General features: G+C 41.1%; 1 protein-coding gene across 2 annotated transcripts in view; it reads right to left on the bottom strand.

The window, feature by feature from the left end:
* Nucleotides 1-9,858: 9,858 nt before the first annotated feature.
* tmem121ab (transmembrane protein 121Ab) overlaps nucleotides 9,859-17,961 on the bottom strand; it is a 48,132-nt gene continuing 40,029 nt past the window's right edge. For both annotated transcript variants that reach the window (XM_025899135.1, XM_005475000.4), the window contains one exon: nucleotides 9,859-12,651. In XM_025899135.1, the coding sequence (XP_025754920.1) occupies nucleotides 10,881-11,825 (945 nt within the window). In that variant the 5' untranslated portion in view covers nucleotides 11,826-12,651 and the 3' untranslated portion in view covers nucleotides 9,859-10,880. The remainder of the gene's footprint in view (nucleotides 12,652-17,961) is intronic.

The raw sequence follows: 17,961 nt of genomic DNA, 5'->3' as shown, positions 1-17,961 counted from the left end.
TCTCCATTTCTTTGAAAGATTAAATATTATACAATTGTGGAGGTATACAAAGACAACACAAGAGTTCCTGAGGCTCTTCTGGGAGCTGGAGTCAACCAGAAAACGCCTCCCCGAGTATGAGTCCTCTATGAAAAGCAGCCTTTCCTTATTGCCAGGGGTTGAGGCCGCTACAGAGCGCTGGCGGGCTCATTTCCCTGGGCCTTAAAACTCCAAAGGCAGCACGGTGCTGTCACGCTGATGGTAAAAACACAGCCCTTTTCCGCGGTGCCACCGCGCCGCGATCCCAGCCACCATCGATGAGTCGGAGGCCCCCAGGAGAATCGGTGGGGGCGTGGGTGAGTCGGGAATTATCGCCTGGATGAGGGAGCTCCTGGTAGCCAGGAGAATGTGATCCACTTCTTCTTCGAGTGAGCGGTAATCCTTCGTGCCCAGTAGCGGGGAGTTGGCGAGGCCAGCTCGCACCGGCAACTGTTGCACGAAGACGTCAGTGAAGAGGAATCCACCTTCATCTGTTCCTAGCAAGGGCAGCATGCTCTCCGTGAGCTCGAGAGCGGTACCATCACCCAGGACCCAGAGATAGAGGAGTTTCTCGACCCGCTCTGCATCTTAGAGAGAGTAGCGCAGCAGCAGCAGCAGCAGCGCCTTGAGAGCGGTGTATTTCCCTTGGGATCCCGGAGGAGGGTCATCACACGGTGGGAGGACAGCAGATCCAGCAAGGCCACCACATGACGGTATTTCGTGTCGTCGGCTGAAACGCCACGAAGAGCAAACTGAGCTTTGATGTGCACGAACCATGAAGGAGGCTCGTGAAGCCAAAGATCCAGCAGCTTAACCGCCACAGCAAAAATTAAAATGTACAGCTCTGCTGTCACTTCCAACATAAATGAAGACAGAAAACTAAACAGCAGTGGAGTTTGTAGGGTTACTGAAGTTGGGCTAGCTGGTATATAATGATGTGGCTAGCTACACAGCTATGGTTAGCATAATATAAACACAGTTAGGCTGGAGGACAAACACTAACTTTTTTCTACTCGATAAAAGTTAACGTTAGGGTTCCCGATGGTTAGGAACAAATGTAACTGCATGCCAGGATGCTGTAAACGGAAGAAACTTCAGTGAGGAGAACAACTGCAATATAGTAATGATAAAAGCCAAGAGAGGCCAACAGTGATCACTGAGTTTTTTAGGGGCTTGTTAAGATTAAATAGAACAAAATACAAAGCATTAAACCTGTTAAAAACACAATGGCCTTAATAAATGCCGAGTAGTTTGGACCCAGAAGCAGGTTTCATCAGGTCATCACTTAAAGACTGGATATCCCACCTGCTGTGGATGTTTTAATGCAGTACAGTTGTTATTATTATCACTTGTCACATCCTGTTTATGACACTTAATAACATTCATTTAAGAAATAAACTTGTCTCGTGTAAACTGTATGTGGTGTTAGATAGGCCTATACTACTGTACTTTAATGTCCGTCATAAGGGTGGTACTTTAAGAGCCATATATTTTGAGACGGTAGTCATTGTGAAAAGTTTGAGAACCACTGCCCTGAAGTTTTTTCAGTGTTAAATTAGCATATATATTATTTTCAATAGTAGTGTTTGTGGAGTGTGAATATATAATTCTGAAACTCAGCACATGCCAAATCAACAACAATCTGATTTCACTTTGGACTGTTTCTCTTTCGGAATCGTCTCCTCGGGCAGTTCTGGGTTGCTTAAAGCTTGGATGCTATTTTTAGATCTAGGAACTTCAGTTTGGGATTGTTTGGGAGCATGTTAGTACTTTGATTCAACATTCACTCCTCTTAAAGCCTATAACTCGAACGTCTTGAGGCATTTCAGGAGCTTGCAGTGGTGATACTAGACTCTGAACACAAACTATGTGGCTGGTGCGTGCCATTGTGCCATCAATGCAGTCTTCACTCTCTATCTTATTTATTTGCCAGATTTGACTTGTTGTGATGTAGAAAAACAAAATTCAAATTATAAGTGGAGGACCTCCAGCAGGCATCACAGAAGCTAAAACGCAAGTTGCCAGAACAATACTTTTCAGGGACTGATGTAAAAACAGCAGGCGTGCTGGAAGCAGGCCAGGTGTGTTCAAGGACACTATCTTGTAGGGAAGATCAGCCAAATTTAAACACGTTTTTTTTTTTTTTTTATTAATGGAGTCATGGAACAATATTATACCACCTCATAAAAAGCAATACTGCTATTGGTTGTCAGTTTAAAATTAGTGAGAAGATGGGCGGTCTGGGAGTGAGCATCAGACTCTTAAATTGCTGCATTTTTAGGCATTAATTTGTAGCTTTTCTGCACGTCACTGTGTCAGGTGAGGTTAGCGGTTATGCTGAGGTGGATCAGGATGCCCCTGTGATGCCTTCTAGGTGATGTGTTCCAGGCATGTCCCATCAGGGGATGCCCCAGAGTAGCATCAGAACATGCTGGAAAGATTATATCTCTCAGTTGGCTTGGTAACGCCTTAGTGACTGAATAGCTGGAGGAAGTGGCCAGGGAGAAGGAGGTCTGAGCATCTCTGCATAGACCCCCACCCAAGAAAATATTCCACGATTATAACCTGCATTCTGCAAAAAAAGATCCCTCCCTCTAAGAGGAATTCCTTTCTTGGTTACTGGGATGTGTCAAATTGGACTAATGGTTTTCTTCACAGTGTCTTTTTGAATCCTTGACTCCCCTGTGTCTCTGTTGGGGGGAGGCATATAAAATTTTTAAGCTAACAGTTCACAACCCTTAAGTGGTACATCGCTGTGGTACTCCACTAAAACCATGTGACCTTTCCCTGGTATTTAAAATCGTCTGCAAACTTTATAACTAGATAAAATTAAAATACACTGAATAATGATAAAGACAGTGACATTATCAGAGCCATAACCTGCGGTCACTGGCTGTTTTTAGCAATCCAGCTGATAATGAAGTCACTTTTAAGAAAGCACAGAAATCAAGCCATAAACTCAGAGGACAGTCAGCTTTTTTCACAACTAGCAGCAGGACTTTCTACCGCCGCACACGCTCAGCTTTCATTTATGCTTATCTGTTTATGACAGCTCCCACAGTCTATTCCCCTGTGCATTGTGACTCAGTGATTAATCCATTCTGCACACGCTGTACACTTCGTGAAGGTAACACAATACCTTCTTATCTATCTGTGTATGAATATTAAGTAGCCAGCCTTGGTGAAGCCAGCAATGTTGCAATGAAGACTGATAGTTTTGATAAGACCACCTAGAAACATCCACTAATGGCGAGTGAGCATTGAACCCTTTTAATCAAGGTTAGAATCAGGATGTGTAATAGATCACCGAGTGTTGAGGACTTTTGTTAGGCCGTTCTGCAGAGATCAATCATTAAAAGAACACATTAGTGTTGGAAGGAGTCCAAGGCTTTCATTTGTTGCCTGAAATATAGATTCACACCCAGAGTCAAATCTAATTTTAAATAAAAACAGGAAAGCTGACTCAGATACATCACTTGTTCTATTTTTTTGTTTCTTTTCTTTTTTCCCAGAAGAAACCACATCCATAATTCAGGGTATCACAATGGGGTACAGCCTCCTTTGTTGGTAAATCATGTTTTGTTCAGCTTGTTAAGTGATTAACAAATAAATCAAGACTATTTCTTCTTTTTTCCATTCATTTCCCCCCCTATTTGTGTATTTAAGTGCAATTAATTTGTATTTGTTTGAACAAGGAGGCTAGCTTTAAGTAATTATTAGATGTTCCTTTGCAGCAGTTGTTGTGTTTTTTCCCTCTTACATCTTTTTTTCACATTGTGACTGGCATATTCACCTCTTACTACAGTAAACATGTTTAAACACAGAGCAGTCTTGATCAGCATTAGCGCTCGTTTACAATTGCATTTCTGTGCACTTTACAAATGTCAAGCAGTCCAATATTCTCTTCCTTTTAAATTTGTTTTGGTTTCCATGAACTCCTGAGGGAAATATCTGGCTCTTTAGCTGCTAAATGCTCCAGTGTGTTCACCAGCTACTGTAGCAGCAAAGTGCTGGCTTTTTGTGAGAATTTCACGGGGCTGTGTGTCTGTTCAACATGAGGGGGCATGTGCTTACAGATTGGGTGGCTATGGAAATGGTTAAATCCTATTTTCACAGTTTAGGCTTTAAATGTTCAACAGTAAAATTTAGAAACCTGCATGTTTGTATCCGTATTCAAGTCTGACTCATTTCTGTGAACAGTTATCTGGATATTCATTTGCAGAGTCTGTATGCAAAGGACAATATTTTTGCTGTTTTTCTGGAGTTTGGAGTCGTAATTTTATTGACCAATTCCGTTTGAGTGGACTTTGGCTTTATCTAACAATTATCTAACCATTATTTAAACACTGGCTGCTGTTGGCCTATGAAAGCAGACCAAATTTCATGAATTTGTAAGTCAACATTAGAGTTTCTGGTAATACGGTAATATTTACTTTGTCAAAAAAAAAAAAAAAGCATTAGAAGGTATAAAAATTATGTACAGCCATAAAATGAAAAACATATCCAATCATTTTCTTGTCAAACGTTTCCATTAAAGGCAAGACAAATCATTGAATGAATATGTTGACTTGCAATCCAGTTTAATTGCCAGTTTATTAGACGACTTCAACAAAGTGTTCAAACTGGCCTGTATTAGAAAGATGAAAATCCGAGGCACATTATTACACTATTTTGAGACAAGTTACTACCAAATTGCTTCAGAATACCTCAAAATGAGCTAAAATGTTTAATGAAATAGCAAAATTTCTCATTTTTAAAATCTGATGTGTTTTTTTTTTATGTAGTATTGTGAATTAAGCAAATGTTAAGTATTAAACAAATACTTGCAAAACTTTTAGCATGATTCTGCAAGACTGAAGGTCACTGTTTGTTGTCCAGTGGGCAATAAATACAGTGCAGTTATATGATGGAGTCAGTGAGTGATTTACATACAGATTACTGTGCACAATGGGGTGTGCAGCAGCAGCGTTGTGTAGCCACCGAAGTGACTACGGAATGAGAACAGAGACATTTACTAACAAGTAAAACACAGAGAGAGCCACCGGAGAAGAAACTCCTTCAAGTCAGCAAATACAAAGGTGGTTCAGAGAAATTCTGCAGTACCGGTAATGCCACGCTCATCTTATTGGTTCTGATTTAAATTAGCTGAGACTAAGTGCTGCAGGAAGTCGTGGATACACAGTAAATCAGATGCAGAGAGAGAAAAGGCACTTTTACCAACTTATTACATATGGAGAGAGCACAATTACATTCCTGATGTGCAGCCTTGGTGATTTATAGATGAGTCTCTCGCTCAGAGGGTCTCGGAAAGGTGATCTGTTGCAGAGGCAGGCACAGGTAATTTATTCTATTCCCAAGTTTGCCATTTACTTCCCCCCACCCCAACCACTTGCGCTGACAAGATTTATTCAAACAATAGCGGCATTATGCTGTTATGCTGTAAGTCTAACAATAAGAAAGAAAAGATTTGGACATACATATAAAAGTTCTAGTACCGTGGACCGGTTCTGTAGCTTATGTTCATATTCAGGATGTTTTTAATTAAATGTAGGATTTCGTTCTCGGTTTCAGTCTTCTGACTCTACCGTGTAAAAAACACGAGTGGAGATTTCATTTTGTGAGTTGCATCAGAAATCCAACAAGGCATCTAGAAGTCTGTTCAAATTCGAGAAAATAACAGCAGTGTCATTCCAACACTTAGAGTAATGGTCTGTTTACATACAATAATTAATTTTGCAGTACATGAGGTGTGTAATTAGATGTTTGAAATCCCCTTATTTATGTTGAGCAGTGTCAAACCTCGATAAACCGCTGTCCCTGCTAACAAGCATGCTGTGAATATGGGAAGCTGGATATGACAGTAAAGAGTGTAAGGTGACACAATTTTGAAGGATTATTGATTTGGGGGGAGTTATATTTCTTCCGTTATGTGACAGGTGATTGTCAGTAAACAGTGTAAGGTGATATTTTACTGCAAACTGTTTGCACAATACAGATGCACCTAGCATGTGTAATAGCATGCCGGTGCTTCGCAAAATATTATGTTAAAATGTGAAAATGATCCCTCATTGCAGTGGGAAACAGAAGATAAGTACAGTATGTCTTTAAGCTAGATGCTTCCTAAGCAGGATACTTTAACTAAGACTAGCTCCCATTAAAAATGCAATAATTTGCCCACCCTACAGTGCAAGGACTATAGACTGCTGTGACTGGAACAAAATATAAACGATGACAATCATCAACCTCCCTACGATTCGTGCTTTCTTCAGCTCCAGAAGGCTTGAGGATTAAAGTTAAATTCTTAGATGCCAAAAACTGAACTTATCCTCCACATTACGCCACAGTGAAATTGATGTTGTCAGCCTTCTTTCAGTGCAGCCTCCACAAATGTTTTGGAGGTGGGTGTATTTAGGTTTGAAGTAAAGTTAAGCTTTTACTGCAAAACATGCCTGAAAATCTGCTGCTGCTGTAGTTTGTGCTTTCCGGTGGAAATAATTGCAGTGGTTTTGCGGCTGGGCTTGTAATATGTGGTTGACCGCCTCGATTTGTTGGGTGATGCGCAGACCAAATTCTTCCTGGTCAAACAATTGCCGGTGTCGACTGAGCTATTACTGAGACCACAAACTAATTGACACCATGTGAAGGAAGTTTCCAGAGTGGGTTCATTTTGTTGAAATGGCCAGTTGTTGAGTGTAAACTTTTGTAGTAGTTTTTAGCGCCGCTCTACTACCACATCTATCTAAAAAAAGAGTTAGCTGGCTCGTCTCTGTTAGGAAGTGATGTTTGACGCTCTGATTGTAAAAATATGAGAAATGACATATTTCAGTGTAGTTTTCTTCTTCTTTCAGGCTGTTGTCTTCGGGGTTGGCACAGAGGATCATCTGCCTCTGTCTCACCCCATCCTTTAATCCATTTTGGTCACACCAACCCTCTTGCATGCCCTCCTTCATGACATCCTACTCTCTCTCTCTCCATCCGAGCACGCTTTCCCCTCTCCTCCTTTGTCTTTGCCTAACAATAGCACAGCTTCCGTTGACACCCTGCTGATCAGCAGCACTGGCGGCAGTCTTGTTAACCCAGGCTTCAACCGATCCAGTATAGAAATCTCATTGTCGATGATCTGCATATTTTATTTGGCAAAGATTTTATACCGAATGCCTTTCCTGGGCATTTGCAACCCTTCCCCATTTATCTTGGCTTGGCACTGGCAATAGGAGCACATTGGCTTACTGATGACAAGCCTCCTCTCTCCACAAAATTCATAATAATTTCATAACGGATTCATTAAATATGCTACAAATGATTGCTTTTTATGATCATAAATAATTGAGTCTAAACACACTAGCCGGTCTAGTATATAGTATATTTCTCAAACAGTGGGAGATGTAGTTAATCTAAAGATAATGTGCAGTCACTCAAGCTGTGCTATATTTTTACATAAACACCCTAAAATGCTGAAGAAGGAATTCTAATGACTCCATATAAGTAAACACTTGACTAAACTGCTGAGAAAAATCTTTCTTAACAGGAAGTATCTTTCAGCACTTTCAGGCCCATGGAGGGTAGCAATTTTCCACAACAATTTGCTGTGTGAAAAAAGCACAGATGTGCATAACAGAACAAACAGTACAAACTACAAGACAGGAATCACAAAGTTACTGATATGCAACAGTGGCACATAAATACATGGAGAGTGAAGGAGAACTGCTCAATGCATGATGGGAGGTCCCCCAGCAGCCTGAGCCAGTAGCACCAAAACCAACAGATGCTTCAGGGTCACCTGATCCATTAGATTAAGAAATGGCCTGTCAATAACAGCTATAATGCACCATGTCAAAGTAAACATTTATTTGTCAGCCTTAATAATGCAGACTTCTAGTAAGACAGGAGCTGAACAGAAAACAGACAACCAGAATGAAGTGGATGTGCTCCACGTCTCAGAAATATTTCATACTCTACCAGCAAGAACAATCAATATGTTTCTACAGAGGAGAATCCATGAGAAGAGACTGTCAGTTTGCAACTAATACCATAAGTCACATACCGACCCTGCGTTCTGTATTAAGTAATGAATCTAAAGTAACAACACAGGAAATTGGAAAGTAATTAAGCACTTCTGCAAATAGCTTTAGCTTTTTTTTTTTCATACATTAGTTGGAAAACTGCCTTTTTGTGTGTTTTGTATATTTTGCAAAAACAAGGCCCTAGTCAGTATGCAAGCACATACAGCACAACTTGTACCAATTTGCAAAGCAAGCACATTTTACCTGAGTTTTGGAATTATTACCGCTGCTTTGCAAGGGATTTGTAGTAACGCAACAGGCAAAGCAAATTACATCTTTCCACAGATAATTTATCTGAATTTCATACGCCTGTAATTGCTGCTTGTGCAAAACACCCCTGTGTTCTTGTTTCTGTGCCGCACCTTCCCTGCTTTTTTCTCTACCTTCTCTCAAAGGTCCCGTCAATCCTCAGTGAGGCTTTGCCCAAATCGCAGCCTTTGACCTTGTTGCTTCATTTTCAATAACTGTTTTTAATTCATGTTTGTGGTGTGTGTCCTTGCTAGCAAATAGTAATTTCAAATTGGCATTTTAGCCAAGGCCATTTTGAATTAAGCTGTAATTAAGCTTAGATACCACCAATAAAAATATTTATCTTGGTCTTTGCAGTTATTTCAATCTGATTTAGCTTTATTAAAATAGTACTACCTGTGCAAAGGACAATTTGAGAACCGGGTATGGAATAAGTATGTTTTTTTTAATTAAAAAAAATCTATTATGCATCATGAAATAAAACAATACGACAATAGAAGTGGCTGAAATTCGACATCAAGCAAGAATGGGAAACCATTTTGCTTTTAAAAACTATAGCAATCGGTTTCCTCAGTTCCCAGACGCTTACAGAGTGTTGTTAGCAGAAGAGGTGATGCAACACAGTGGCAAACATGTCCTTGCACTGACTTTTTTACTGGCATAAAATTAAAAATCAGAGAGCAGTAAGATTTCTTAGTTTCAAAATTTTCAGCATGTTGCCTTCAATTAAATATGGGGTTTAAGTACTTTGCACAACCGTGTATTCCTTTTTATTAACATTTTACGCAGCCTCTCACCTTTTTTCTGAAAACTGTAAAAAGAAAACGCCATTCAGTCTCTTTGCGACTCTGCGGATGACGGTTATCGTTAATTGAGTTGGGCCACTCAGCGTCTGAGAGTGTGTCCCTTTGAGCTGAGATCAGCAGTTAACCTTAGATGACCTGATGACGGTAAAAAATGAATCTCCTCATGTGGCTGACCTCTCCACCTTCTTCTGAAACACCCAGATCCTTTGATACAAGTCTCTATGGAGACATGAAGGCTTCTCATTGGCTGAAAAAAAGTTTTGTTTGATAAGTGATATCAGGTCTATACAGAGGTGATAACTGGTAATAGAACAAAACAAAACAAAAAAAACCTGGAAGGTGATAATGAGAACTGGGAGGAAAAGAGCGAAACCGAGAAAAGGTTCATACATTATTATCACATTTTGAGAATAAATTCATTGATTGCATTCCCCCAAAATTGGTAGCCTTAGGGACAAAATGCTCCGGGATCCCAGAGAAAGGCTGCATAGTCTAAATATTTATGTGCTGTGTGGATTGTTTTGTGCAAAAATATGTTGGTGTTAGGAAGCTGTTGCTCTCAAAATATAACACAAGCACCAAATAATCCTTAACCGAATAAAAAAACTATATTTATTTAATTATACTCAGCACCGAAAAAAGAAACCACCATCTTGTTATTATTAATTTCTACTTTTATTAAAACATCATTGGCCTCCAACATGTAAAGAATGTACATAATAATAATAATAATAAGGAACTGAATAACATCTGAAATGTCTTTTTTCTGTGTTATTTTATTTCTTTACGTCTGTCAATTCTCTTGTGAGGCATACTTGGGATTCTCAAGGCTTGAGATAGTTTTAAAGGAATGTACAGTACAGGAATCAAGGAGTATCTTTGCCCCATCGTCTTATTTCGCTTCTGACATCTACATGTTTTTGTTTCATTTGCAGTTCGTCACACTCATCAAACACTTTCATCTGCTCCAAAACAACTTGAAATAGGCTAAACCTCCTGTGGTCAACACGCAAGACCTTCAGACATACACACTCTCGCGTGCACGCATGCACACAAACACATATCGTTTCACTTTAACGCACTCTGGGATGCCTGCAGTGGATGGTATAGTGATTTGCACCGGTGCTTTGATCAGACTTTTGGTCTGTAGCATTTCCCACAGAGAACCTTCCTCAGCAGACCCAAACATAGAAGCCATCAACCTTGCTCTAGCACAGATAGCCAGAGCAGATAGCCTCTCATGAATGACCCTTGTCACTCTCTGCTCCTCTTTTCCATCAGTGCTTCACGCTGAGTGGTACGTCCTTTGGTGCTGGAATTCAAAGGAAATGCCACAGATGCGCTGTCATAAAAGTGACCTTTAAAAAAAAAATGCAAGATACTCAGTGAAGGGGAACCAGCTGTCCATTTTACACGACTTAATGTCACTGGTCAGAGCAGTGTGGAGATTGTCTCTAAAGTTTGAACTTTTAAAACATTTGAGACAATTAAAAACACAACAGCACGATAAAAACTTTTGTTTTGACTTGAAAAGTCTGCTCGCTGCACTCAGTCAAGTGTAGGTTTACAGTGTATTCTGACAGGCAGGTGATGCTAGAAATCTCTTTTATGGTTTCACAGCAGTTCGTGTGGGCTTGACAAGAGCAGAATATCATCCTGTCATGCAGCTGATTTCTCTATTCTCTGTCCTCCACTCCTAGAGCTTTCACTTATTTTGTACTGTTGCTGAGTCTAGCGCTGGCGGTCATGTGTCGATGACATCCTGCGCCGGTGAGGGTTCGTGTGGCAAACTGGTGGCGTTGGGCAGTGGCTGTGTGTGGCTGACTGAGTTCTGCTGCAGCTCTAGTGCCATTGCATTCTGTGGGTGGGGGAACTCTTTCACCTGTCTGCGATACTCCAGGAAAGTGGAGGCCTTGGTCGCGATGGCCACCACGTTCTTGCCGACGAAGATTGTGGAGACCCGACTGTCCTGAAACAACACCATGTTTACACCACGTATGAGGATAGTGACCACGTTTATGGTGACCAGACTTAGGACTGGGTACAGCATCATTTTCTGGGGTGACATGTGCTCCCCCTGCATGCTGATTTCACTGAGCGACACACAGGGAAGAATAAGCAGCAGGATGTAGCAGTAGAAGAACATCAGGCCCTCAGCCCATATGGGCAGGCCTGTCCGCTGGGGCTCCCACAGGTTAGCTTGGATATCCAGCAGGTCCAGAAGATCCAGAGCCACCCAGAAGAGACGACTCCTCATGTCCTCCTTCTTCCGGAAAGTTCTCACATATTCCATGCTATCCAGAGCCACTAAAACTAAGTATAACCCAGGCACACACACGGATAATAGTAACGTCAATGCTTTCCGTGCTACTGTCTCCAGACTTTTCCTGTCAGCCTTGCAATTCTGGAAGACAAAGTAGAGTTTGATCTCCAGCACAAAGATGTACAAAAACCACAGGATCATGGCGTATCCTCGTCGGGCGGTGCGCACCTCAGCACCGACCCAAACTGCCACATATCGTAGCACTATGAGGAAGCACACATCCCCGACTAGCACTATTATGCACACACCGATTTTCCTGGGACCCTGGTTCTGCTCCACCAGGTAGGCATCCATGAAGGCCATGCTGGTCATGATGACGATGGTGGTCAGGCAAACGTGGCGTTTGTCTGGGGGTGGCAACACCATGGCGAGGGCACCTCTTGGCTCTCACTGTCAGGCCACAGCTTGTGAAAATAAAAATAAAGTAGTCTGGACACTCCAAACCTTTAAGGCTGGAGGGGGAAAAATGGTATTTAAGGTGCTCTGACAGATGTTGTGTGCACAGGAGCAGATGTCCAGCTACAGTTTATTTCATAATAAAATAAGTCACTGCACTAATAGTCCATAGAGGACGATGATTATTGCAGCGTAGAAGCAGAGCTCTGTGTGGGGTACGACGCTAACTGCTGACTGCTCTCAGACCACGTGAAAACAGGGACATCGCCTCGTTACTCAGCGCACTTCCATTGATCCAGCTCTGCCCCTGAGCAGTAGCTACACCAAGGGCTCCACAGCTGACACACCATGACTGATCGTAATCCACACGCCGTCAAATGGAGCCGACTCTGAGAGCAGGCTTTGTCTAATGGACATGTGACTGGATGGCGGGGCACGGTGCCGCAGTGTAGGAATGTTTATGGGGGTGTTTATTTTTGTATGCAGTGGATATATGCACGGTTGTGGTGCAGCTTGGCATGTGCGAGGAATCCCTTTTTGAATGCTCCTGTGGACGGTGGTGCAGTGTGTGTGGCTCCTTGCGGTCCTGCAGTGTGCATGAAGGGAAGCGGAAGAAAGAGAGGAGAGGAGTCTGCAGTGGCCAGAGGCCCCAGCCGCCATAAATCACGGAGACAGCAGGTCAGCGGCCCGTGAGGTCTTGCGTCTGACGCCGGCTTCCCTGGGGGGAGGCTCTTACACCGGGCTGAAGATCCATCCTACCCCCCCTCTTCTTGCCACGTGCCAGCCTCTCCAAAGCCTAAAGGAGGAAGAAATAAAGAGGGGGGTGGGGGGTGGAGGGTAGAGGAGAAGGAGAAAGAAACCTGTCAGCACTACTGGGCCATATAACACAGTTTCATTGCCAACGGCCTTCCACATATGAGGAGCCAAGTAATGTGTCAGCTTGGCTCAAATATAGCCTGTTTCACTATTGATGGGACAGAGCATATTGCACATGTAAAACTGCTTCAGGATGTTATTTCCTCTCTATTGTCTGTGATATGTCACATGACATCTGGTTGCACGACTTAATATGCTTCCGTGGAAATGTTAATATATTCAGCATATTTGGGGCCATAATACCCTGTAGTTTAATTCTGGGAGCTAAATTAATAGAGGATTTATTACAGAAACTTGTAGAAGCCAATTTTAAAGTCACACACAGTAGCTAACTGCTCTACGCCTCTTTCTTTCGTTTTTTTTCCCATTTATTTATTTATTTATTTTTAACATTGCTTGGCACTGCATTTTCTTCCTAGGCAAGGGTAAATGGGATAAACAACAGCAAAGAGTTCATTTCCTGCACATATATTGAGTCAGTTCGGTGCAGTTTCAAGGAAACGAGGAAAGTGCGATTGCAGCACGTATGCAGCAGGATTTTTTTAGTGGCTACGATGACTTTTGTTTCAGTGAGTGCAGAACAGAAAACGACACAGATTTCAGCTATCATTCATGCGTGCTCTGTGTCAACAGTGCATCATGAATGATACTGATAATAATAACCCTGTCCATGTTTCATTTTACCTTCAGTTCAAGCTCCATTTAAAATTTCCCTTCACACTCCCTTTTTTGCTGAATGATGTTTCAAGGTGTTTCTGTTTTGACCTGTTTAATATTTGAGCTGATGTGTGTGTCGGAGCGTGTGACAGGTTTGGTTTGGGGAGGCTGTGTGGGCATCTGTGAAAAATAAATTAATAAATAAAAAATTAATAAATAAATAAATTTAAAAAAAACAGATGCCGAGCACTTAACTAGCCAGCAGGAGCTTACCTTGTGCACTGACCTCATCCATAAATAACTCAGCAAGTCTAAATATTAGCGTGGAGAAAAGAGAAAAAAGGGAAAATCGAGGTTTGGGAAAAGAAAGTGAAATGTGCTAATTGAGCAGAAACGTCTCAATCAGTTTGAGTTTGTCGAGTTTCACATTGAGCGGGAACTAGAGTTTATCTGTCGCTCTGTTTTGTTCATTTCTGCCTACTCCTGTCACCGGATCCTTCAGGCAGAACGCACATAAATCACATTAGTGTTTCTGTCAGCCCAAGTACGCTTCAAATCAAGACACGACTGCAACATTCAATATGGGCTGGTCGTACAAACAGAAGTTGTTTGGCTAACGCAAGTCTAACTCAAAATTTCTGCAGTGTGGAAAATATCCTGTTATCGTCAGAAAAACAGAAAACACAACTGGTGTGATTTTACTTTGCATCATTAAATTTTCAACAAATGTCAATATTATAAAAAATATCATAGAAATGAAAAAAATTGCACCAGCCGATATTGATTGTTTTTCTTTGCTTTTGTTATAAAGAAGTAATACGTGAACTGATGAATTCTCCTGTTTGTTCCTTCCATTTTAATTAGTTATTAGGTCTTCAGTTATATACTTTACTATGTTATTAATGAGTAGGTTTTGTCTGGTTTGTTTAGTATTCTCCCAAATCTGGACACCTACAAGTTGTTGAGTCATATATTTTCTTTGGTACTACACACTTCAGGCCTTCAGTACCATCATAATTCTTCTGACATTCATTCAATAAAGTGCCAGAACAGTTCCTCACAATTTTGCTCCATATTGACATGATAGTATCACAAAAATGCTGCTCATTTGTAAGCTGCACATCCATGATGTGAATATCCCATCCCACCAAATCCCTAAGGTATGCCTTTGGATTGAGATTTGGTGAATGCGGAGGCAGGAAAATTGCATTACAACAGCAGCCAGTCTGGCACCAACAACCATGCCACGTTTGAAGTCACATAAATCATCTAATGCTCTGAACTTTAGCAACTCATCTAAAGCATTACTACATCCTTAAAGTACTGAGCTGACTGATTAGATGTAAATGGTAAATGGGACTTTCCTACTCTACTTAAGCACTCAAAGTGCTTCCATACAACATGTCTCATTCACACACACTCGTACAGCCACTTTTTCTCCAAGTGCTTTCTATCTATGATAGTCACACCCTGATGAACAAATCAGGAGAAATCTGGGGTTCAGCATCTTGGCCAAGGATACTTGGGCATGTAGACTGGAGAAGCCAGAGGACTGACCCACAAACCTTGCAATTAGTAGATGACTCGCTCTCCCACAGCCACCTGATGTTTGGGTTTATGAGCAGTTTAAGAGGTGGTAGTGGGTTGTTCAACTGCTCGTTAACACAAATAGCAACTTAAGTGTATAACGCATTAGGAAATCATTATGAAAATGTCATGGTCCCTGGGTCATTGACCCAGTGTTTTGAGTTTTTGAGTTGTTTTGAGTTCTTTCTCATTTTTAATTATCGTTGTATTATAGTTCTGTGCACATGTTCTGTCGTAGGTCTTTACGGTTTTATGTTTGAGTCCCATAACCTTCTGTCTATGATGTACTCTCCTAGTGCCTCAGAGTTTTGTTATTTATATTTCTAGTTGATGGTTTCTTATTTGATTATGTTAATTTCTTTTCGTGTTCTAGTTCTGTCTCTGTCTCTTGTCCTCAGCGTCTCCTGCGAAAGTCTCTCTGTTTGTTTATGTCTCTGTCTCTCCAGTCATGCCCTTGTTTAGTTCTGTCAAGTTCTTATGTCTTAGTCTCAGTGTTTGTTACTTCCTGTTTTATTTTGATAGTCTCTTGTCCTGTGTGAATTAAGTTCTGTTTTTCTTCCCTGGTTTTTCCCTTCTCCCTAAATACCTAGTATGTATATATTCTCTAAGTCTTCTTTTCCTCTTTGTTATGTTGTCCCTCCTGGTTGTGTCCTCGCTTGCAGTATGTGGTCCTTTTTGAGCTGAAGGTTTGATTTTCTTTGTTTTGGTTATGTTATTCTGAGTCCTGCATTTGGGTCCTGCCTTTGCCCTCCACACAGCCTACATGATATAAAATAGTACAAGCAGTGCTTTCAACAGCCACTCTTAAACTGTCTTTTTTTAAAAAATAAAAGTTTGCCTTTGAAAGTAGTACCAAAGTTGGAAAAACACTAAAACGAGGAATACTCCAACCTCAAATATGTCAACTGTGTTTCTAACAAAAATGGAAAGTCAAAGCCTAAATTCCCTGCCCAAACCACTTTCTGACCACTTTAGCAAAACAATGGCAAGCCTTTTAGTGATATTGATCGGCTTCTTTGCAAAAAGCCAATCGAGACATGCATTAAAAGTGATCCACCACTGTGGACTTTACTATTGTAATTTAGAAACTGGGATTTCACTCCTAGTTTGACTAACTGTGCTCTTGATATGAGAGATTTAAGTATGAGATAAATAAACATGAGCTTGTTTTCACACCCGCTGTGTGAAATCACTAAAGCAAAAATGGGCTTTTGAGCTTTTTGAATGAGATCCAAAGATTGCAGAGAGGTTGTTTTTCATCAGAAAATACCACCCTTAGAAAACATGAACTGCACCGTGTACACCCTAAAAGCACATACAGAAAAATGCAGCTTTAATGGCACCCCTGCAAGAATTTAAAAGGGTGCACTGAGTTATACCCCATTTCGCTGAAGAATACAAAAACAACATGTTATCTAATAACATGTCAAATCAAGGACTGCCAGTGGAAGCCCAGTTTGAGAGCACGGTACCAGAGTGCGCCTCATTTGTAATCCAAGCATGGATTTGAATGTTTAAAACCCATTATGTAGAACAGGGCCTAAGTAAGAGATTAAATTCATAAGATGGTGATTAATTGACTGATTAGCAGAATGCTGTGGATCATTAACATGTTATAAGGAAGACTGCTTCCACATATACCGTACATCGAATCATCATTTAAATGCCATTAATTATCAAAAAAGACTTTGAGATTGTTTCGCTAATGAACGGATTACGGCCGGAGCGATAATATGAGAGTGCCAAATTGGATGGTTTGAACCTTGGAGGAATTATGACTTGAGCTGCGAAACATGGATCCCAAGATGTCATCGCTGTGATTCGTTGCTGCTGGTGCACCCTACGAAGCAGGAAGCTGATGAACTTTGACAATATTAGATTATTATTAATCCCTTCTGCCACAGACTGTGAAAAAATCTCTTTGTCTGCGTGAAGTGATGACAGAAGCGCACTGCTCTGCTTAGCATATTCCGCTCGGAATTTATAATGTATTTCTCAAGGCTGAAGATTAGCCCGGAATGTTAACGCTGAATTAGAAAAAAAGAAAAGAAATGTCCACTGATATGAGATTTGACAGCTGCGATTTCACATCTCTGCATGACTTTTTCCTCCCCTCCCGTAAGCGCAGGGGGCCTCTATTTATAGGAGTCTGTATGTTTCAGCTCTACTCAGAGGCTTCAATTATACTGCGTATTAATTATGGTTTACTATAAATAGGCACCACGGGGGGCTGTGAACTGGCAGGACAACATTTCTTCACAGAGGGAGGCTATTATTGTGTCTGTGGTCCAGGCCATTATCTCTCTAAACAGCCAGAGCTTCCTTGTCAGGCAGTTATTTTAACAGTTAGCCTCTCTGACTGGCTGCAGACTTCCACTCGGATCACAACATGACCAGAGGTTGGGGCATCAAGTGACATGTTTGCTTTGCTGTTCTGTTTGTCCTAAAAATCAGTGAAGGAGGTCAGTTTAAGCCAAAGAACAGGACAGTGAGTTCAACTGCAAGAACAGCACTTTGGCACAGGATTCTTTCACTCTCTACCATGTGGAAAAAAAACAAAACAAAAGAAAAAATCAATTCAAAACCCTATACTCTTTTTAAATGGTGCAGTGTGCAGGTGCTGCTTTTGAAAATGAGCATGAAAACAGAACCTTTTCAAGCTCTGACTTCGCTTAATTACCCATGTTCCTGCTGGATTGATGTTTGTCTTTTTTTTTTTTTGACACAGATTCAGAGCTTGAGGAAAGTAAAGTCTTTCAAGCTCCGAGAAGCTTCTCTTTTAACACTGAGGTGTTCTGACACTTCATACACTCGGTAAAGGTTGTGGGCTTGCACTTGTTTACAGCAGCAAAAACATTTCATCCTGCAACAGTGGATGGCGTGCTCCGTTACCTGTAGGTTTCAAAGAACACTGAGCTGTTTATGCTTTTTGGAAACTGTATTGTTATGCATTAAACATATCGTATTACACTGCCAATTTCGTTGT

The sequence above is a fragment of the Oreochromis niloticus genome, linkage group LG15 (assembly GCF_001858045.2).
Source record: "Oreochromis niloticus isolate F11D_XX linkage group LG15, O_niloticus_UMD_NMBU, whole genome shotgun sequence".
NCBI classification, from domain to species: Eukaryota; Metazoa; Chordata; class Actinopteri; order Cichliformes; family Cichlidae; genus Oreochromis; species Oreochromis niloticus.
Note: the sequence above shows the minus strand (reverse complement) of the source record. Positions and strands in the feature narration are given on the sequence as shown.